Source organism: Populus nigra, chromosome 17, assembly GCF_951802175.1.
Source record: "Populus nigra chromosome 17, ddPopNigr1.1, whole genome shotgun sequence".
NCBI classification, from domain to species: Eukaryota; Viridiplantae; Streptophyta; class Magnoliopsida; order Malpighiales; family Salicaceae; genus Populus; species Populus nigra.
Window position 1 is genome coordinate 9,354,547 of NC_084868.1, and position 24,758 is coordinate 9,379,304.

Consider the following 24,758-nt stretch of genomic DNA (forward strand, 5'->3'; position numbering starts at 1 on the left):
TGCAGTGGTGTTTTGATTGAAAGAAGTACTGGAAGAGGAAATCATACGTTGCCTCTCCTCTTGAACGATAAGTGAAAAAACTTTGTTGATAGATGGCAGTGGATCAATCAGCAAAATTTGTCCTCGAATATGTGAATAATTCTCGTTCAATCCCATGAGGAATTGATAAACATGCTGCTGATGATGATAGGATAAAATAGTCTTCAATGCTCCACATGTGCATGTAGGAATTGGTTGATGATTTCCTAACTCATCCCATAATCCTTTCATAGCAGTAAAATATGTACTTACAGAATTATTTTCTTGTGACAGGTATGATATGGACTTCTGGAGCTGAAAAATGCGTGGTCCATTATGTTGAGAGAACCTTTCCTGAAGATCATTCCATATGTCAGATGCATCATCAATGTAGATGATGCTGTTGGCAATCTCTGTTGAAACAGAATTCAATATCCACGAGAGAACCATATTGTTGCAGCGAATCCATGCCAATCCTTGAGTGTCAGACAGATTGGATGGTTTAGGCAGGGTACCATTAACAAAATTGAGTTTGTTCTTGGCTGATAAAGCCATCATCATTGCCCTCTTCCATGAGTTATAATTTTCACCATTGAGCTGCTTTGAAACAATCATAGCTCCAGGACTGTCACCATGATGCAGAAAGAAAGGATTGGAAGGATCCATTTCTGAGGTAGTTTCAGTCATTGCCAGAAAAGAAAGAGAAAGAATGCAGAAAAGAAAAATGAAGAAGATGAAGAAACTTGAAGGTGCGGAAATAAAATTCAGAGAGAATGCTCTGATACCATATTGAATATGAAGGTGTAAACTAAATTCTTCTTATTCATTGAATTAATTGATACAATATTTATAGTACTGCTTTTAGTATAATAACAGAATCAGTTATAAAATAACAAACTTTGCAACATAATATAACTGAATATAACTGCCTGCTTTAGTAGTTTCTTCCCAATGCAATATCTTCATTGTGTCAAGCCGTAGACGTCTGCTTGACTAAATATATTCAATATTGGTGGCTATCCGAAATGCAAAACAACTGAGGGATCCAGACCATTTAAAAGATACATTATTTAACAAAAACTCGTCTCTACACGGAGAGGATCTATTTTTATTTTATTTTTAATTCACGGGAAATTTAAATATTGTTATTTATAGTTATAAATCTTTTTATTAACGTACAAGTATTAATTTTTTTTTCAAAAATTTATGATTATTAAAACAAATTAAAATAAAATATATATATCTGTATTTTATGTGACTACAAACTTAAAAAATCATATACATAATAAAATTATATTTTAAATCTATTTAAATATTCTAATAATAAATAACCGATTTCAATTGAATTTTCACATTTTTAAATAAAATATATGATTATTAAAAAAATTATTAAAATTAAAATTTATAATAATATTTAAATACTATATCAAAATTAAAAAGTAAATAAATCTGATAAATATTTTTTTAGAGTCTAAACAAAATAAAGGGAAAAAAGCCAGTAAAGGGTCAACCGTGGCCCCACCTTTTATTTTTTAAAAAAATAGATGAAATGCCATCAATCACAATTTAGAATATTTAGAATTTAGAAAATAGACATGTCTTAGAGCTCTCAAACTCATAACCTTTTGCTTGTTTGTCACGCGCTTAAATGAAGACTTGAATTTGTTCTAAAATAATTAAAAAATATATTAAGATGTTTTACTTTGTATATAAATAGTAAAACTCGAGATAAGTACCCCGTTCTTTTAGTCTTATAGGTTAATTTGCACTATTTAAAATTTTTACTATCCAGGCCACAATACTCAAAGTGCACAGCAAAGGACTGCAGCCCTAATCAAATTCTACGGATTTTGTACCAACTGGCTTGTCTACAGTCGTGGAGGAAAAACAAGATCAAAAGAGGTCCATATAGTCAAAGATTTGGAAGTTGATGGCTATATCTTCTCAGAGTGCTCCATCTAACAGAAAATTTAAGCACCCGCAGAATTACCATGGTTCTCTCAGGCTCCAATGCTGGACAACAATTCACTGCTCTCAAGATTGTTTTCTGTGTTGTTTTCCTTAGCTGGAGGAGGGTAGGATCTTTCTCCAGCCAAATTCAATCGCAAAGGCCGCCCTTCAACCTCCTATTACAATTACATATCAGCTGATCAAAACACTGAATGACAAGCAAAATAATTCATGCATGCAAAAGCAACAGCAGCCAGTTCAGGTCTTACCTCTCCGTTCATGGCTTCTAAAGCAGCTTCTGCATTCTCTGCAGAGTCAAAGGACACAAAGCCAAAACCGCGAGATCTCCCCGTGTCTCTCTCGTAGATGACTTTGGCACTTAATAAGCCTGGCTGGTTGGCAAATGCATCTCTAAGACCTTCAGAAGTGAGGCGCCATCCAAGGTTTCCTGCATATACCTTGTGCTCACTGTCTATAAAGCCCTTGTAGCCACTCCGTATCCTTGGCTCCATTACCTCCCTCTCACCTCCCCTTGGTACTTCTGGAAAGTTAACCCTCAAAGTTCGACCTCCAACTTGCTGTCAACCATCACCAACATCATTGTCACCATTTTTCATCTTCTCATATAGTACTCAATTAGCAGCAGTCAAATATAAACATGATTCTCACCTTTGATAACACGAATCTAGAAAAGCGCACACATAAGGAATTAAAAAACATTGTTTGGGACAAGGATAGGAGCTCAGTTATGCTAAGTACCAAGTTCAGGACAAAACTTCCATAAAGAAACTCTTTAGTTGACAAAGCATTTTCTAACACCACCAATCAGAGCTTGGATTTTTTCTATTCAGATAAAACACAGATGCAGCTGACAGCTAAAATCATTATCAGAATTGGACCACATCTCAGAACAAGTTGCTAACCATCTGAAATTAATTTGAAGCCAACCTACATTTCGTTTTTAGCAGTTCGCAGAGATGGCAATAAACACATGATCGGTTTTGCACCAGCTCAATGCAATGACAACAGAAGTCGAAATGCAGACAACTGGTAAGTGAACAAAATGGACTTCTAATTTCATTGACACAAAACACAATTAACTCTAACCACGATCGATTAGAGAAATAAGCATCATCCACCTCCCCAACATATACTTAAACAACCTCATAACAGATCATATCAGTGCAAAACTAAAAATTTGGCATGGTTTTGGCACTCGAAATCATAGACAAAGCTCAACCCAAAAAAATGGAAGTCACTTACCGATCCATCGAACATCCGAATAGCTTCTTTAGCTTCTTCAACACTTTCCATTGTAACAAACCCAAAGCCCCTGCTCCTATCCGTAACTCGATCACAAATAACCTTAAAATCCCCCCCCCAAAAAAAAAAAGAAGAATCATAAGCATTATTCCTTTTTCTAATACTCCATAGACAGAGAAAAAGGGAAAAAAGAAGAAAAGAAGAACATTCAGAACGTAATAAGAAGACAAAAGAAGTCAGACCTCAGCACCAAAAACACGACCAGCTTCCTCAAAAACCTCAGCCAATTCCGAAGAGGTCATAGAATATGGTAAATTGCCCACATAAAGCTTCCCTTCTTCTCTTGCTTTGATCGCCACCGCATCTTCTTCTTCTTCTTCTTCTTCTTCTTCTTCTACAATTTCCTGGTCAAATTCGTCTGTTTCACTTTGTGGGTCATCTTGAGCTGCGATGTTTTCATCTGTTTCAACTTCAAAATTGTCAAAAGTGGCAGCAAAAGTGCCATGGGAATGAGGGAGGGAGGGTAGAGGGAGGGAATTGGAGTTTTGGCTGTTGAGTTTGAGGGGTTTTAGAGGTTTAAGGAAGGGTTTTGATAAGAAGTGGGATGGGATTGGAAGCTGTGAGTGAGTGAAGGAGAGTTTTGAGAGCTTTGTGTGTAATGGAGAGGAAGTTATAGTTGAAGCTGCAACGGAGAACGCTGACATTTTTATTCTGCGAGACAAATTGACAAGGAATGGAGGGTTTGAAATATGTTTTGATGATATTTTTGTAGTAGTAAGAAAGATAAGGTTTTTGATTTGCATTTATCGGTTTCGGTCCTTTGGGTTTGGGCCTTCTTGTTATTGGGCATGGTCCAGAATTCTTCCTCAGCTGCCCACTTTCGTTCCTATCGGTATCACTGTAGCAATTTCATCTGACAAGATTGCCATGCCAAGAAAAGGTGCTAAATGCTATTATATGCTTTTGTTTCGATAGTACTGTTCCATCAATTTGCAGATACAAAATGAGATGAAATTTATAATAGTAGAAATACTGAAGATAACACAAATACATAGTTATTTCTAACAATTAGGAATCCATGGAGTAGATATCAAGCTTCAAGAGCAACAATCATTCTTAAACATAATTTTGGGTAGAGTCTTTGTTTCATTGATCGAAACACACCCGTTTATTATCTTATCCATTTGCTAAAGTTTTTACAGTGCATTACGGATTTAGCACCTCTATCCAGCCCATGACAGCAAGGTTGTATGGAATGGAAAAGATGCCATTAATGCACTAGAGCCAAGAACGACTTGCCCTAACAACCAAATGGTGAAGTCCAACTTCAAGCCATAATCAGGTTGCGGGTTCCTGCAAAGGTGGGGTCTGGTCTGGTTCAAGAAACAAGCACCAACCCGATTTTTGTTCCCTTGCTATTTTAAGTTGCAGCAGTTGTCAGCTGCTGCAACCCACTTACTGGGCATAACAATGCCATGTCCTCTGTCCATCATGCCTGAGAAACTATGAAAAGTTGGCCCAGGATGATTGATCTGAAGGAGGTCAAGTTCTCCCCTATTGTACATGCTAGTCACTTCTGATCCTGAGAAAATCGATCCACCACCATTTGCTTCCATTGAGGAGTTCAAAGTTGCTCCACCTGATTCCAAGACTTCAGAATTCTGAGAACCAGTTGCCTGAGAAGGTTGAAAATCACCAGCTTTCTTTGCCTCCATTGTCCCTTGTCCTTCATTCAACTCTTTTGTATTCAAGAAACGGCCACCACATCCCCTTGGTCGGCGCATTGCGTGGAGATGGCGTGAATAGTGCATATAGGGCTGTCAGCAGAAAAAAAAACTTAATTTTTGATCCAGAATGTGGAGAGGGATTTCTTTCAAGAGACAAGAGTCTTTCCACTAGCCTTAAGTGGCAGATTGAGAGCATGGTTGAATCTCCAATACAAAACCATAATAAGAACCAGGCTAATGAATTAATCAGACACTCATTTTAAGCCAACATAATATCTCATATATGGATTAATTGTGGTCGCTAATTTAGAGATATACTAATGTATTGCATTGACAAACCTGTCAGTTTGAGTCAAATGTTTTCCAAAGGGAAGATACCATAGCCTGCCTTGAATTGCAAACTTGAACTAACGTACAAGGGGCAAGAATTGGGACATTGGTTACTTGAAAGATTTTATTTGTCTGACCATGTCAGTCTCATATGATGTCAAGTTTCAAGTCCTATAGGAAGTGCAAGATTGAGCTACCAAATCAAGAGATCATACCTTTCGACTGTTGGTCGATTTATTCTCCAGCACAGCTTTTGCACGGGACTTCCTACGCCTCATAATTCCATGGTACTGCTTAGCATTTACATATATAGGTCCATCATCTGCGGTCATGCTCATTGGCAGCTTAATTCGGCCCTACATTATTATGAATAAGCATAGAAATAGTTTATTTCCAAGAATTCTACTTGTTGCTGGTTGTCTTCAACAATAGAAGAGAACTCAAATATGAAAAGGGTATATTGTCACTATAATCTATGGCACAGGTTTTTTTCTGATTTTTCTTAGGGGTATGATGGGAGTGGTGGACCACATTACTATCAGTAGATTACAGATTAGTATGCCAGGTATTTTGCTTCAGATGAGTAAATGATTGCAAAAGATATATTTTCACTCGTGAGAAGAAACACAAACCGAAATTTGAGGTCCAAAAGTTGAGAATACTCCGTAACATTGATCCACAAGAGGATACTTTGTGCAAATCTACAGTTTTATCACCGTGCAAACCATTAGCCATCAGCTAATATAGATCAGGTTTGAATACTGGCAATATAAAACCTAAACGGAAATAAAATTCTCACCACAGGCTGACCAAATCCCAGGTCAAAATGAGCACGATACTCTGGCAGAGCTGTTTGCAATGAAATGGCTGCCTGAAGATTTTTCTGTCCATCACCAAAAGTTTTGCAGTCACCTGTATGAGAAATGACCTGGTTGGTTAACAGATAGTCATATTGGAAGTACCTAGAAAAAAATTCGTAGATAGATTGGAACCTAATTGGCTGATGCACCAACTAGGGACCAGAACTGCCATCTGTGATGCTTTATTTCATATTAATGGATCAAAATAACTCAGCCGAAGTTCTAGATACGCACTAAAGATATCTGATATCAAATGGGAAGAAGATAGTCTTTGAACAGGTTCTGGAAAATATAAGCGCTACGAAGAAATATCTAATCCTTCAGGAAGAACTTATCCATTACTTCATCAAATGAGGACTACAAGACAGAGAATAAGAGAAATTATGCTCTAACTTATGATACCACCTTGTCTTTTGGCCATGAAAGATGAAGACATGTTAGACCAGTCGAGCACTTCCTATTTCAAACTAACATTTCTGTGCTGCTTTCCGCATCTCCATGCCAAAAAATGGCTTTGAGATGCAATCATCATTGATCATGATTTCTTCCCATTGGTGATACATGTATTTGTCGATGCAAACAGAACTAAATGCATCAGGACACAGTCCATTTATTTCCAGGCACGCATTTGATTAGTTTATCATCTATCATGTTTTCATGTTACCTCAGTTTATTCCTTATCATAGGAGAAAGAAATCTTCTTTAGGTTATTCTTTTATCCCTAAGTTCATCTAGCATCTAGCATAGCAAAGACATTGCTGCCTCCTAAATTGTACATGAACTACTTTTATGATTTTATCCATTTCATTATGAAAATCCTCCAAAAATATTGCAAGTTTTGGGCATCGTTCAGAGCTATATGGCTGCGACACATTTGACCAGAAAATTTTCCAGCTTGTTCATAATCTATCTTTCTCGAGTGTTTTTTTGGCTGGATCCTAGTACGAATGTTCATTGTTTTCACATAGATATGCCTTATGTGCCATGCCTAGACAGAAACTAACAACTGCCATTCTTTACAAAAATATGGATCAATCTACCATATCACTCATCACTCTACTTTATCTGATTTGACTCTTACGATGATTCCAAACAAACTTGCCACTACTTGCTTCCAACATTTTGGCACACCCATTATTGTGAATGAAAACTGAAAGTTAACCTTATATCCTACTTGACATTTAATTACTGGCTAAGCTCTATGTCCTCATTTGGGAAACAACTTTATTAACTCTAATGTCACTCTTATATCAATCAATTTTGGGAAAAAATCATTATAAATTTGCTTAATTTTGTAATTCAAGATAGTATCTAAAACTTTCTGGTGCATACAGCTGTAATCCAAAGGTTACACAGAACACAGTTTTTCTATGCCTTTTGAAGCTGTAAATTTGTAACTAATGACAAAAGAAATGTAACAAATCAATCAGAAATACATCTATGAAAAATTCTAAACCATAAAAAAGGAGAAAGATCTATGAAAAATTCTAAACCATAAAAAAGGAGAAAGATTTGCCTGGAAATATAGTGAATTGAGTAATATTCCCTTTATCTAGCCTTTGGTCAGTACTCATCCTGGCCTGCTTAGTCGCAGCTTCACCTCCAATGGCAAACTGTTCTACAGGTAAAGCCTTCAATAGGCCACACGATTCACCAGTAACAGCTTGAGACCCAAATGCAGACCACCATGGCAGTGTTGACAACTGCCCACTTAGATTATGGACAATTCCTTCATGTTCTTTGATTTTCATTGTCATTAAATTCCCTCTGCAATGACCTTTGTGATTGCGTTAATCGTCTTTATCCCAACAGTAGTTCAAACTAACTCCTGCAAGTTGAAATTTTTAATCAAAATTCTCTCCAAGATTTCTGCTGAATTCAACTCCATAAAAATACAAAAAATATACAAGGACAGAACTCCTATAAATTATATGTCACCAAATACTTTTCCACCGTAAAACACAACCCCCCCAACATAAAAATCTCAGCTTCGTCAACCAAATCTTCTCAGAAAAAATGAAGCAGAAAAGATACTTTCTTTTCTTTTCTTTTCTTTTCTTTTAAGAAAAACTTGAAATTGCCAAATATCAAATCCTAGAATAAGATCATCATCATCATATTACTATAAAGATCAATTAAACACCAGTCAAATAAAGGGAAAATACAAGAAAAGGAAGTGAAAATACATAAACAGAAGAGAGTTTCTATGCATAAAAAATAAAAAATAAACAAGGCATAAAATGAGCCCCATCTTAGAGTACAAAGATAGTGACCAAATAAACCACATATACACAGCGAAGAAACCAAGATAAAAAAACAGATAAAAAAAAAACAAAAACAGAGTCAAAACTGGAATATCCTGATAAAAATACAAACTTTGAGAGACAGAGAAGATGGTATCCATACTCAGAAGTGGAAGCAAGCAACAACTTAGGTCTCAGACAGAAGCAAAGAAACCCCAGTTGTTAAGAGCCATTTCTGTAAAATCTCAAGCAACAAACAAAAAGAAAGCAAACAGAGAGGGGGGGGGGGGCACTAAATGCATCCAAGTGTAATGGATTTACACGCCAGTAACCAATAAGCACTAGCTTTCATGCAAATCTTTGGGACACTCACTGTACGTACAAGAATATTATTGCAATAATTTATTCATCTCTCTCTCAGTCTCTCACTCACTTTTTAACCTTATTTTTCTTAGGTTTTTTTTTTCAATTACTATAAATAATCCAACATCGAAGATCTCATTTCCACTTCTGTTTTTTTAGTCCAAAAGGGGGTCTGTAGTGAGCGTTATATAACTGCTAGGTGCCATCTATTTGTGGTAACATTGTAACTGCACAATTTTTTCCCCAGCTGATACAAAGTGGGTTACAAATATGTTTAGAAATAGGTTTAAGTGGTGTTTACGGTAAAACCCAGGCTATCTATATAATTATATATAAAGATAGATAATCATGTATTGTTGGATCATTTTTTTCAATACTAAAATAATAATATATTGGATTAATTCAATTTTATTTATATCAATTCCTCAAACCCGAATATATATTATACTTTTTTAGGCCCGGGCATGTCAAGTGGCTTATTGCTCCATTAAATCCAAAAAAAGGTTATTCAACTCCTCAAATGCCTAATTGACCTAGCCAATAACACAATAATCTTCAAATCGAGTTTGAGGTGTCTCCATGGCCCAACAAGACAACACAACTTGGTAAAAGGGTAGACACACCTGAAGGCACACGTCTGAATAAACATACCTTGACCCTGAACTATTTCATCTACTCTAATGCTTAATATTGAATGTTAAATGCTTATAGTTTTTTTTTTTTTTTTGTCATAATTAGGCTCACAAAACCACGTTAGAGTATGTCTATGTTTGGTGGATGACCTATGTAATTGTTGAGTTTTTCAAAACTTTTATACGTAATGGAAACAATAATTTTAAATATTTTTCAGGAGTTTCAAGAATTTTGTTAGACAATTTAGGACCGTTTAGGATTTATGTGAAAATTACTTTAAGATTAGATTTTTTTTTTGAGGTTTGATCTACTTTTTCAAAGCTAAGTTATTGCAAACCACCAAGTTATCTATGTATTTGATTTTTAACAGTGATTCACATGAACTCCTAGCGAAAAATCTTCTAAAATCCATCTAAGAGAGAGGGTCACTATGCCTTTAAGTTCTTACTCTTTATTTTTGTGTTTTCATATGTTTATGTACTGTATGTTCTATAACATACTTCTCTACCTTATGACATCAAAGCTTACATCAAAGAATATGAAGCATAGTAGTTTATTTATAGCGAAAATATAATAACCCTTTTAAATATAAACATTACTTTACTCCCCTAAAAAATATCACGTATATTATTTAACATAATTTTAAAAACTATTCAATCAAGTTTCTAATTAATTTTTCTAGGTCCAGATTATAATCCATGTATTAATTACAATTCAGTCTTCAATTTATAAAGCTTATTTTTAATTAAGTCACACTTCACTAATCTTATCATTCCAATTTAATTTTTTATCAATGGTTCTTAATATATGCGCCCCATGAGGTTCCTAATAAATTGGTCCAAATATAAATCACAATCTTAAATAAAAAATGATTAAATAAATTAAATAATTTTTTTATCAATTCAACAAATTAATTAATTTATATTTTAAGATCAAGTTGATTCCCCTTATACTAGAAAAGTCATACATGGTTTGACTTAACTTTTTAGTGACTAGTTTCTCAGTGTAATTATTATCCATTCATAAGGAATATTATACTCTATCAAATTAAATAAAATCTGAAACTCTTTTCAAATCTTATTCCATCTTATGCAATAATTTTACAATTATTATTATTCGAGAACAGGTGAAACTTTACCCTTAATTCATCTATGGTAATGATTCATCTTTTGATCATTCATATACTTTCATATATTTAATGTTATACATCATATCTACCTATTTGTTACTATTGATTAGGACAATGTGTAGTCAAGATCAAAATATAATATTTTCTATATAAGATAACTTAGTGATCTTAAATTTAATGATCACTTACATAATTGTCACACGAGTCTTTCTATAGACACATGTAATCTCTTCATATAGAATCCTCATGCGGGTTAACTTATTGTACATGTCAACTAACAATTACTTACATATTGTTCTAGGTATCCTTCATTTCTCAGCTTATGAGAATAACTGCTTCCTTCGATAAATGAATGAACATAATATATACTAATCTTAACGACTTCAATTAATATATAGTTTTGATAGAACATCAACCATGAACATTTAGAAATAATGCGTTGATGCAATAGAAATCTCATAATTATAACAACGTTATAATTTTCTTTACAAAGTATTTTTATCCCAATGACTTTACATTTATTGTAGATTCATTAATCAAACATAAATGAATATTAAAAATAAAGAATGTCTTTATGAATAATAAACATGTTTTTACATGAACAAAGTCAAAGTCATATATAACCAACCAATTGGCTATATGATATATACACTAACAATAACATCACCATTTTCACTTAACAGTGTATTATTAATCATAAGGGACTGTTATCTTAAATGATTATCACTAAAATAGGTATTACAATATTTTCCCAATTCTATCATTGTCTCTTTATATAAGTTGGTGTGGTTAATAGGTATATAAATATCCATAAACCATCAAGTGAAGTCCCAATTCTAGATTTCTCAGTGCATATTTTTCTTCTTGTTAAGTTTCTAATCATTACATCTCCTTTAATTCTTGCAAACTACACAGCCTTTAAAACTTTATTCCTTTTATATCCATGTTAACTTATGTTTTTCCTCTTTGTTACAAAAGAGTATAAGACTCAAGCTGAACTATAATCCTTTTATTTCCAATCATTTGTTAAACAAAAAGTTAAAAATATTTTTTGCAACTCAAGTGTTGCCCCAACATCACAATGTTTCTTTAATACAATGAGAACTTGACAATAAGCTAATTGAAAACTATAAAGCCAATTCTAAAAAAAAAAGATGAAATGACTGGATTAAAAAGAAAAAAACTTGTGAATATATAGTAATTGAAATAGTAAATCACCAAGGCCAATTAGTTTTTACTAGATGATTGACTTGTGCTACACTGCAAGTCAAGTCAAATTTTTCTTGAATGTAAAAAAAATATTTAAATGTTGCTAATGTTTTTTTCCTAACAGAAAAAAATTAAATTATGTGAGGGTTTACTCGATGTAACCTGATTAACTTTATTAATCCAAAAACAACTCATACAACCTGTGAAAACAAATTTTGATTAAACAAAATTTCAAGATGATATCTTTTCTTAATATTAAAATAACAACATATTGAATTGGCGTTGGACAACCCGACTTAACGTGCTAAACTCATGACTCGGGTTATGAGACTATGATAACTCTATAGAAATAAAATCAAAATAAATTATTAAGCCAAATTCTCAATCAACCCAATATTAAATGATGAAATTGAAAAAAAAATCAATTAAAAAACGACCTAAAAAACGACTCGGTTTAACTTGTTAAACTTGCAACTCGGGTCATAAGAAACAAATTACAAATTTCAATCCTTAACCAGCCCAATATTAAAGGATAAGATTAAAAAAAAGAAATCAATTTAAAAAATAACATAAAAACAACCTGAGTCAATCCACCAAACTCCTGATCCAAGTCATTAGATTGAGATAACATTATAGAAAAAAAATAAAAAAATGACCTAATTTAACTCGGTTTAACCTGTCAAATCCGCGACTTTGGTCTTAAGACTGAGATAATATCATAAAGAGAAAGTCAAAATAAATTATAAAGCTCGATTCTTAATCGTCATTGTCGGACCTAATGTTGAATGATGAAAATTGTAAAAATCTTAATTAAAAAAATGACATAGAAAAATAAACCAAGTTAACCCGAGTTAACCGTTAAGCACTATTACCGAGTCATGAAACATGATAACGTAATGAAAAACAAACCAAAACAAAACATAAAACCTAATTCTCAATTAAACACAATATTAATTGATGAAATTTGAGGGGGGGGAGTCAATGAAAAAAAGAGAAAAACATAAGTCAATTAGGTTAAAAATAGATTATGAAATTCAATTATTAACCGATCCAATGTTGAATGATAAAATTAAAAAAAAAAATCAATTAAATAAAAGATACAAAAAACAACCCGAGTTAACAAAAAAACAACTCGGGTTAATCCGTTAAGTATTATTCTCGTATCATGAGATCATGATAATCTAATGAAAAATAAATAAAATAAATCATGAAATTTAATCCTCAATCAAATCAACATTAAAAAATAAAATTAAAAAAAAAACTAAAAAATAAAATTAAAAAAAAACTAAGTAAACTGTATTCGTTACCAAAGGTCAGTTCTGAAATCTTAATCATTAGGTTATATAGTAATTAGAAAAGTAATTAGCCCAAGTCTGCTTTTGGAACGAATTAAGATGCATTAAGGTCAACTGTATTTAGTACCAAAGGTCAGTTCTGAAATCTTAATCTTTGTGGGATTGAAATTCCTATATTAACTCCAAGTAGTTGGCTTGCATTGCCGCCAAAGCTTCTACAATTTCATCCCTCTTTCCCCCTTTTTTCTTCTTCCTTTTCAACATCTTTTCGAGCTTTCTTCTGCACCGGATTTAAAATATATTAAAATAATTTTTTTATTTTAATATTAATAAATTTAAATTATTAAAAAAATATTAATATATAAATATAATTTTAAATATAAAAACAAACAACTAAACGATGTTACTTCTCATAAGTCTCAACAAACAATTACTCTTTTATCAGAAGATAACTTAGATCCTGGTTGGTATTACAATCTAATAAAACATTTGAAAAATTTTAAAATTTATTTTTCAGCTTTAAATTGATTTTTTGGATTATTTTGATATTTTGATTTTAATAATAAATTAAATATATATTTTAAAATAAAAAAATTCTTTAAAAACTAATATCCATCGAACTCAAACTCTAAAAGATACCCTCAATAAAAAAAATTAAATAAATAAAGAAAAGAAATAATTCGAGGCATTGTTATTTTATTTATTTAAATTCTGACGGTCCATGTGGTTTTTCTGTTGGGAGACCTAGATATTTCCAGTTCCTAATGTGGGGCACAAGATGTGTGTCATGTCTAATTAAGGTCACATCCTTCATTTTCTGTCCTTGGATGTTGGGGTAGGTTCGCGTTGGTAATATGATCTGAAAGATGGGACAAGGGCCTTTGTCTTATTTTGCATACGCTCCAACCAATAAAATATTATTTAAGTACAGTTTGTTTCCCAAAAATAATTATTTTTAAAAAATAATTTTTATAAAAATTAAATTTTAATAAAAATATTTTTCAATATTTAACTGTTCTATAAAAAATAAATTAAAAAATTATTTATTGATGTTTTAATTTCTTTTAAGTTTATTAAAAAAATAAAGGCCAAACATCATACATGAAAAAGCTGAAGGGGAGTGAAATTGACAAAAAAAATAGTTTTATAAATTAAACAAATAACAATAAAATTTAAAAAATAAAAAAGATGAAGGAGGATGAAATTGAAAAAAAAAAAATTTATTTTGTAAATTATTTCAAATAAAAAAATAAAAAAAATAAGGATGAAATTTCAAGGAAAAACAAATTGAAGAACTGCTTTGAAATTTTAGAAGGTCAAATGTGAAAATTAAAAAGGAAATAAAAGAAATATTGTCAACGTCAAATGAGAAATTAGTACGCTACACTTGCCACCTAAAGAGGGAAGGGTTGCCAACTATTCTAACCATATTAAGGAAGTCCTCTTTCAGACACTGTATGTGATTTGACGAGTCGCCTAAATATGATGGCATGTCTCTAATGTCAATGTGTCTAATGCACATGCCAACTATTTTTTTTAAAAAAAATTATATTTTATATTTATTAAAATGCCAAATTGCTCAAAGTCAACTTGATTATCACTAAAAACTAATATAGAAAATACAAAAAAGCCCATGCATTCCAATTTAGCAAATTTTTATTTTAAAGGTAATTTAGTCATCTTATTTACTCCTTTTTTTTTTTGTTAAAAATCCAGAAAGTGTTTTCTAGACTTGAGAGAAGGAAAACACTTTCCCTTGTAAAGGCTTAAGTTTTTTTTTCAATTGAAAACTATTTTTTATTGATCAACTTGTCTAAAGTTAAACAAACATAAAAAAAAGTTTGTAAAGTAGTTTTCAGAAAAGTTTTTTTTTTTAAATAAACACCCCCAACATTGAAAGTGTTTCTATTTGGTCATGTGTAGCTTTTATTAAATAGGGGGCTCATACCACGCCGTCGTGGGCTAACCCAAATCTTTTTTAAACATAAGAACATATGCTAAGGTGACATATGTGTTCCTAAAAAGAACAAAAAAACAAATGAGACTCGGGTCATTAACTCGAAAATGAGCCTGACTAATTTAACTAATTTGAATAAAAAAAAATTGAAAAAGTTAAAAGGTAAAAAAATACTTGACTTGAGTCCATCCAGGTTAGTATGCCAATTTTGTGACCTATTCATGATACCAGGATAATCCTGTCGAAAACAAATTAAATAAAAATTATGAAACTCAATTATCAAATAATTCAATAATCAAGAATGAAAATGAAAAAAATTAATTTAAAAGGAAAAAAAAAGATTTCAAGTAAACCTGCTAACCTCACAACCATGGGAACAAGATTGGAACAATCCCATAGAAAAAAAGTGAAAACAAAAGCACAAAGTTCACTTCTCAATAGATCAAAGTTTAAAAGATGAAATTAAAAAAAAAATACTTTTAAAAATATAACCTAAAAAAAAGATCAAAGTAAACTCGTGTTATCCTTTGAAACCACTGACCTTGGGACTAACCTTATAGAAGATAAACTCTACAAAATAACAAAGTAAAATTCTAAATCAATAAAATACAGAGGGATAAAATTGAAAAAAATGCAAAAAAAAGCAATCAAAATCGAAATAGCAATAAAAATAATGAAGACTAAATTTGATATAAAAATAATTTGAAATCAAATATTGAGGGATGAAATTGAAAACAAAATTCAATTAGAAAAAGAATAAAAAAACAATTAAAAGAATGATGACCCAATTAAAAAAATAAAACCAAATGATGAGGGATGAAATTGATTAAAAAATCGAGAAAAATATAAAGAATAAAATAAATAGCAATCAAAAAAATGAGGACCAAATCAAATAAAAAAACAAATGAAAAGATAAATTTATATTTTGACAAGGAGATGAGAGAGAAAAGAGGGAGGAGAAGAAAAAAGTTCATCAGAGCTCAACCAGTACGCCACCAAGTACATTAGTCGTACCATTGGAAAATCATGATGAGATTTTTAAGATTGATGTTGAAGGTGGTGATTGGATGTGAAATGATGCCTTATCCTTCTCGCACTTGCTAGCATGCATGTTGCCTTGTTATCCATTTTCAAAAATAATATTTATATTTATAAAAAGACTAAATCGTTCCCAACTTAAATTATTAATAACTAAAAAAAAATTAGTTTGAAAAAACAAATGCTTGGGTTACAACTTCAAAAAATTTTGTTTTCAAGGGTACGATAATCTTTACATAATGATTTCAATATATATATATATAATTACTTTATTTTGGCTCTCTGGTCATATCGAGCTATGTCTCAATAACTTGATTGTATATAGCACCAAACAAAACAAAGTACATTTAATCAGAATAATCATCTTTTTCTTAATTTTAGAAATTAGAAATGAAGTGCAACATTGGTAAATCCGGATTATATATAGAACATTTCTAATATCCTTTGGAAGATCCATCATCTTTTGGACTATATATTTTATAGAGAAGAGTTTTTTTTCTTATATATATATATATATATATATATATATATATATATATATATATATTAACCATAAAATGTTCATGAAATTCCTATGTATACTCCTATAAAAATTATTTCAAAATCTTCAAATTTGAAGCTCCAAGCATAACTGCTACACTGTAATTATCTTTCAAGCCTGTTAATCTACGAAAACTTTTTTAACTTTTTTTTGTCGTAGTTGCTGAACTACCAAGAGCTAGCAAATTAGCCACTAGCTGCTAGAAGTTAAGCTGAAACTTTGCCGGCAAGAAGAAAATCTATTACCTGTATGACCTACCCTTTGACTCGGCTGTTTCGTGATAGCAAAACAACTAAAACAGGAGGAGGAAGCCCTTCTCACATTTGTTTTATTCACCATTATAGTGTAAGGATTATTTTGTTCTTCTCATTAAAAATAAATAAATGCTCTTAGATCAGGGTTATTTTGGTATTTTCATAAGATGCATTAGTTATTATTGACTTATTTAAGGTATTTCTTTCTATTTAATATTTTAATGAACCGTAAAATAATCAGAATACCTCCAAGAGTAAAAAAATAAGTGGTCTCGAGTAGGGATATTTAGATATTTTTATTTTTTTACACAATAGAATTAAACACGTACCCTTGAATGCAAGACATTGAATTCATTGTAATCATGGGCATTTGAGCCTTTTAGCCTCTGTGTTTTTGTTAATTGCAAGTTTAGTTGAGTATATTAATTTAATTTAAAATTAAGATAATTATTTTATATTTAATAAGCTAGCGCGTTGGAGCCGCCACACACTTTGTGTGGTGTGTATAGTGGTTTTTGGCGGTCAAAAATGGGCTTTTGTTATCTTAGTTTATTCCTCGCTGTCTCCTCTTCCATTATAAATGGCGTGTGTTCTCCAAATATGGTTAGTGTATCGCCGATGATATTTTTTTCCTTCTTCCATTTCTCTCTCTTACCCCGGTAAATACACTATGGTCCTTATTGTTATTGTTATTTGAAATTTAAACCTTCTAGTTTTGATTATTGTTTTTTAATTATTTTCCCTTTTGTTTAAGTTTTATTTATTTTTAATTTAACTCTCGGTGTTTAATTTGTATATATGAGGTATTTTGATTCAACCCTTCTACTTTTAATTTTTTTTTTTTACCTTTGCTCTTTTATCAAAGTTTTATGGATTTTACTTTATCCTTCAAATCAAGTTTATGATTTTTGTTTTTTTCAATGATAATAATGATTTTAATTTGGTCCATTTTCTTTTGATTTCTTATTATTTTTCTTGGTCTTTTTGTCAAAGTTTTTAAGTTTTTAATTTTATCATTCAAATCAAGCTCGTAGTTTTTATTTTTTTAATAGTAGTAGTAGTAGTAGTAATTATAGTGTTAGTTATAATAATAATATATTATTTTTGTTGTTGTTATTGTTGTTGTTGTTGATGATGATGATGATATTAATAATGAGAATGATAATAATAATAGTAATAATAATTATAAAAATATTAATAAAAATAATAGTATTATTGACGACGACAACAACAATAAGTAAATTAATAATGATAATAATGATGATGATGATAATAATAGTAGTAGTTATTGTTGTTGTTGTGGTGGTGGTAACAATATTGTTGTTGCTACAACAACAACAACAACAACTAATAATAATAATAATAATATGATGGCCACTGGAGGTTTATATGATCGTTAACTTCAGGGCCCGTGGGATTAGTCGAGGTGCGCGCAAGATGGCCCGGACACCCACGTTAAACTAAAAATAATAATAATACTAATACAAGTGAGAAGAAAAAAAATAGTGATAATAATAAAAATACTAATAATAGTTATTGTGTAAATAGTAATAATGACAATAGTAATAGCAGAAGCAGTAATAACAGTAGCAACAACAACAACAATTGTGGTAATGATTGTTAAAATAGTAATAATATGAATAAGAATGCTAGTATTATTACTACTAATAATAATGTTAGCAATAATTGTGGTTATAATGATGATGATAATAATAGTAATAACAATAATTTTAATAATAATAAAAATAATGATAATGGTCATAATGATAATAGTAATAGTAATAATATTATTTATTAATAATAGTAGTGACAATAATTTTTATCCTCATTTTTTGAATTACTATCTTTTAAAATCATTTTGTATGTTTACATATTTTTTTAATTTTATTCTTTAATATTTAATTTTTTTTATAAATTGAACTTCATGATTTTTCTAAATTGATTATTTTAAGTTTAATGACTCGGATTACATATTTAAAAAGTTAACATATTTTTAAAAAGTTTCATAATTATTTTTATTTCTAACCAGATTATTCTAGTCATATAATTTAAACTGTAAATTTGACAGAATATCCCGTATTGACTTACCTTTAATTAACACTTTTACATATTTATCATAAATAATTTTTTACTGTTTTACCTATTTTGAGTAGATAAATAATATTTTTTATTTAAAAATAGTTCAGTGAAGTGCTAATATAAATGCGGGTGTGTGTGTGTGCATAGATATATATAGATGTTGACTTGCTTTGGCCGTCAAGATTTTCCCTTTTCTTTTTGGTGGGCAGTGAGGAGTTAAAATTCTTGGGAGTTGAGATCTCTATGACTCTGTCCATATCTTCATGTGATTTACCTTAATCTACACGATCCTTTCTAGCTAGGGTCGAGGAATGCTAGCTGTGTACCAAAGATTTTACTTTATTAATTAACTAAAAAAACCCATAGAGAACGAGGTTTTACTCTATCATTTCTCAAAAAAAAAAAAAAAACTATTTACTTGAATAATTTTTTTATTTTACATTTTATCTTTTTTAATATTAGATATACCAGAGATTAAATTTTATAATTTATATTTTATAAGGTTATCTCAATCTTATGATCTAAACTATATGTTTAACTAATTAACTTAGTTGACTCAAGTTTTTTTTATTTCTAATTAACTCTTTTTTTTTAATTTCATCCTTTAAAATTGAGTTAATTAAAAATTAGGTTTCGTGATTTATTTTAATTTATTTTTTATGAGGTTATTTTCATATCATGGCTTAGGTTAAGGGTTTGACAATTAACCCAGATTAACTCGAGTTATTTTTATGTGTTTTTTTAATTAATTTTTCAATTTCAGTTACATCATTCCATATTAGGTTTATTAGAGATTAAACTTCATAATTTGTTTCAATTTTCTTTCTATTGGGTTATTATGGTCTCATGATCCAAGTTGCGGGTTTGGTAGGTTAACCTGAGTTGACTCGGATTAATTTTTTTTCTTTTTTTAATTGATATATATTTTTTAATTTCATCATTTAACATTGAGTTTATTTGAAATTAGGCTTATGATTTATTTTCTATGAGGTTAATATAAACTCATAACCTAACATGAAGATTGACAGGTTAACTCAAGTTGATTCGAATCGATCAAATATATTGTTGTCCTAATATTTATTAAAAAAATATCATCTTTAATATTTATTTTGATTCAAACGACATTGTCACTGGTTGTCTGACTGTATTTGAACCCGTTAAGTCGACTAGGTTATATTAGATAAATTCTTACACGGTTTAATTTTTTTTACTAGAAAAAAACATTATTGGCCTAGACATTTTTTCATGTTAAAAAAATAATCCGACCCGCAACGTAGCGTGAGTCAATGATCTAGTAAAGAATTAAAAGAGAAGGAGATTTCACTATACCTTTCCTCACAAAATATTATTCACTAGAATAATTTTTTTCTCCTTTATTTTATTTTTTAATTTTAATTTCATCATTTAACATTAGGTTTATTGGAGATTGAATATTTTTTTTTATTTTTTTTATATAATTATTCTAGTCTCATGATTTAGATTACAAGTTTAATGAGTCAATTCAATTTTTTATTATTTAATATTTTTTTATATAGTTATTTTTTATGTAAATATTTTTATCATAAAATAAAAATTTAATTCGACGCACAACATAATTAGTGAAAAGCCCAAACAGATCTGATTAACCAAAATAATATCCTCAATAATCATCAAATAAACAGATATAATTTACTTTTGGCTAGTGAAAAAAATGGTGGCGGGTGGGTCACTTGGGTTGTGGGGGCAATCTTAACTTTTGCCTCTCCTCTCCTCTCCTCTCCTCTCCTCCAAGCAAAAACCGAGGTGGTCCAAACAAGCTCACCACTCATTCTTCTTTGAGGCCTCTCGTAGTCACGGATTGATCTTTTTCCTTCTCTCTTTCCGGCGGCCCCTTCCTTTCGTCTCTTTCCAGGGCACTGTTTACGTTCACCACAGAAAAAGGTCTCTCCTCCTCCTCCTCCTCCTCCTACTCTTATGGGATGTGACGTATGCCACGTGTCCATTTTACAAGGGCAGAAATGGATCCTGTTGGCACGCATTCATCTTTCCAAGTGGAGATGATCTCTCCCAAGTGCAACGTAGAAAAAAGCAGGCTTCCTGTTGGATTTTGCAAATCCACATCAGATTGTGCTTGGCTCTTACTGCTTTTCTTATCTTTTCTTTTCTTTAGAGCTACCAGAGCACCACCAATGGTTTCGTGCGGATATGTAGAAAAACTTTTTCTTTGTTTGTGTGTGGGAAAGATGTGCATTACTAAAAGGTGTATAACTTACCTCAGCTAGGATTCATGATCTGTCAAAGACTTTAATAAAAAAAAAGGAACGAGTAAAATAGAGAGAGTGATCCCACAAGTACGTGAAGGTTCCAGGAGATATATCGTGAATTTTTTTTTCTGGATATCCAGGTTATTTTGGGTTATTTTATGTATATTTCATCTAATTTTACAAGTTTTAAAGTTAATGATCATGTAAGCCCTGAAGCTTGTAAAATTTAAATTAAAAATATCTAAAGAATAAATCTAGAAGTTAACTAGTGAGCTAGATCCGTGAAATTATTTTTTTTCTTTAAATATATAGGTGCATGTTACCTACGTACGTAGCAAGAAAAATGTTAGTTGGTTTATATCTTTTTTACAGGATAACAATGGAGTATATATATGAAGTTAATTCCATTTTAATTTGTTGAAAATCTAAGAGTCGTAATTATAACTTTTTAAGGTAATACTTCATCTATCTTGAATAATGGAGTGATTCTTTAATTTTTTCTTTATATTTTTAATCCAGTCAATTTTATTTTTGTATAAAGCTAGTGTCTAATCTATGCTTCCAATGAGTTTTTTCCAGGAAATGTGATTGGAATTAGTGTCTAAGCTAGTGAATAATGTAGGTTTTGTAACTTAAAAATGTTGGGAGATTCAATCACTTCATTTGAGTTATGAGCATGCTAAATATTCGTCACAGCATGCATTTCACCTAAAGTTTAAAACTTTAATGATCAATTAAAGTCTTGATCCCAAACCATAATTACGCAGCAAGTGATTAACGAGTCAACTAGTTGAGGCCGGGAATATCTAACTATATAACTTAAATTATTGAGGAAAAATCAACGATTTTGACCAAAGAGAGAATTAATTATATTATTAATAGAGATAACAAGGGTGGGTTATAAATGGGATTAGCACTAAGCAAGTGGATTAGCATTCCTTGTTCTTTGTCTTAACTATACTCAATGATGGTTAATTTAAATCAGAGAAAAACTTTATAAGAATCTCCCCTAATTACTTTATAACCATGCACCATTAGATTCTTTATTCTAATGAGCCACCACCATCAAACAAGTGGAGATCAGACTTCTTTGTTTCAAGTATTATATATAATGGAACCTCGATAACCTTAATGCATTTAAATATTCTTTGATAACTGTGACATTTGCATATAGGTGGATATCATTAGCAATAGCAGACATTAACAGTAGAATCCCATTAAATTCAAAAATAAAAATAAAAAATTGAAGACAAAATTCTGAACTCAAATGTGCGTCTTGAGCTATGTGTGATGGCCGAATCATTTGGAGGTAGGCAGTTTTAATGTGTTTTTTTTTTAAAAAAAAATTAAAAATTAATGTTTTTAGTGTTTTTGAATAATTTTGATCTTTTAAGGTAAAAAATAAATTTTAAAACATAAAATAACATATTATTTTAATATATTTTCAAATAAAAAACAATTAAAAAAAACAACCGTTGCAATTCATTCAAATACAAAAATAATAACTAATTAATCATTCGGACGTAAGCAATCTTGACGATGCTTGAGAAACAGTAAAGCAATTCCTGTCAGTAACCAGAGAGAAAAAAAGAAAGAAAACTATTGTGTTTCGGCAAGTGCAGCAATGGAAGAAAAAAAATTACCTGTATATCCAAGGGAATTAATAATGAGATTACTGACAAAAAAAATAATTAAAAAATCAAGAAATATCTATCAATGATTACATTGGTAAAATAATATGTCATTATTTTCTGATGTAATTACCAAGGGAATTAATATTCAATGACCAAATATATGTTGAAAATCAATTGGTAAATTTAGAAATGTTGTAACCAACAACAGCTTCATCCCCCTTTTCTTTTTATTCTTCCTCCTTTTCTTTCACTATGAAAGATAGTTGTCTCTCCCCTTATTTTATTATAAATTTAGGCCATTTCCTTATAAATTCAGCCGCCCAACATTTAATAGTGTCAGCATCACTGTCTAAATATTCCCTACATCAAGTAAACGATCCCATCAATTTATATTTTAGGTTAATTTATTGGTTTTTTTATAATATTTATAGTTTGCTTGTTTATTTATTATTTTTTTTGTAGCCTTTTCATAGATAATTTTATTATATTCAAGTATGATTTGTATGTTAGGGTTAGTTTAGGATTTGAGAAAAATTAAATTTATTTATAATTTGATGAAATTGAGTTTAATTTTGTAATTTATATTTGTTATACTGGAAGAAATGATAAGTTATTTAATAGGTAACAATCATTTTATAACTTAGGTGTGTTATACTGGAAGAAATGATAGGTTATTTAATACGTATCAATTATATTTTATCAATTTTATTGTTAAGTTGAAAATTTTAGGGAAATTAAGTTTTTGTGGAATTGATAACAAATTAAATGGTATGAATTTATACTGAATAAGTTTGAATTGAAAAAATGACCGATTACTTATTGTTAATTTGATTGATTCAGTTTATATTTTAATGCAACATTAAATTTTTATATAAATAGGTTGTTAGATTGTGAATTATTTTTATTCCTCAAAGTTGAATTTTAAATTGATGGTTACATTATTAATAAATGTTGTTATCGATGTTTTATATATTTTTTCTATGTAATAGATGATCGTTCTTGGATGTATCGAGATTCACCAAAAAAGTTATACAAAGAAGATTATTATAAAGGTGTTGAGTGTTTTATTAATTTTGCACTTTCAAATCTAAAGAATATTGGTGGAAGTGAAATTAGATGTTCATGTGTGAAGTATATAAATAATAATTTCCATCAATCAGATATTGTAATGATACATATTTTAAAAAAATATTTTATAAATAAATAATTGTATTGATTTGCAATCAAAGAACTTTATATTCCTTATAAAACTATATTAGAAATGATTGTTGGCTAAACATCTACTTCTAGCAACATATATGAAGTTATAGATAATAATACTAGTTATTATTATAAATATTTTCTAGCCCCTAATAATATTTATAATTTTAGCTTAAAATATAGAACAAATGAACTTTTGACTTCTGGAATAATTTTCTAAATTTAGCTCCATTATTTTATTTTGCGGCTCCGCCCGAACCTGAAATGGTATATGAGTCAATAATACTTAATGTAAGGGCCTATGATGTTGACTAAAGTCCTTCAATTAATTAACGTACCAACAACATCATAGTTGGAATTAAATAACACCTTATGAATTAGTGCTCCGAATATCAACTTTAAAATTGTCGTTTAGTCCTCTTGCATAAGTAATTGGGAGAAGCATAGATACACTCAATTTTGAGAAATAAATGAAAAATGACTTCTATCGTGTTTAATTTTCTTAGATTTATAAAATTTAATTTTCTAAATTTTCTCTTAAACAGTTTTATATTTTGAATTATATTCTTATAGTAGCCTATTCAATACATTTAAAACTTGCTATATACCCTTTTTTATCTTTAGATAAAACCTTACAATAATAACAACAACAATAATAATAATAATAATCCACAATTTGAACTGTGCTATATCCATAATCAATTTGTATACTTATTTTTTTCAACCATCTTTTGCTTATCTGTTTATATTCTCATCCTCATTTTATTTTATTTTTACCTTTTAAACACTAAA

The 24,758-nt window shown here is 30.1% G+C and overlaps 2 protein-coding genes across 2 annotated transcripts; both read right to left on the reverse strand.

Annotated features, from left to right (window-relative positions):
* Positions 1–1,758: 1,758 nt before the first annotated feature.
* LOC133677644 (33 kDa ribonucleoprotein, chloroplastic-like) lies at positions 1,759–4,049 on the reverse strand. Its single transcript, XM_062099760.1, has 4 exons — positions 3,474–4,049; positions 3,232–3,333; positions 2,238–2,546; positions 1,759–2,144 (listed from the first exon to the last, which is right to left on the reverse strand). Exons 1-4 carry the CDS (start codon positions 4,032–4,034, stop codon positions 2,019–2,021), a joined length of 1,098 nt encoding a protein of 365 aa, XP_061955744.1. The 5' UTR covers positions 4,035–4,049; the 3' UTR covers positions 1,759–2,018.
* A 179-nt stretch (positions 4,050–4,228) lies between these two features.
* LOC133677645 (nuclear transcription factor Y subunit A-10-like) lies at positions 4,229–8,868 on the reverse strand. The gene is made up of 6 exons (XM_062099761.1): positions 8,555–8,868; positions 7,665–7,976; positions 6,088–6,200; positions 5,921–5,989; positions 5,504–5,644; positions 4,229–5,048 (listed from the first exon to the last, which is right to left on the reverse strand). The coding sequence occupies exons 2-6, from the start codon at positions 7,903–7,905 to the stop codon at positions 4,647–4,649; spliced, it is 966 nt and encodes a 321-aa protein (XP_061955745.1). The 5' UTR covers positions 7,906–7,976; positions 8,555–8,868; the 3' UTR covers positions 4,229–4,646.
* Positions 8,869–24,758: the final 15,890 nt, after the last annotated feature.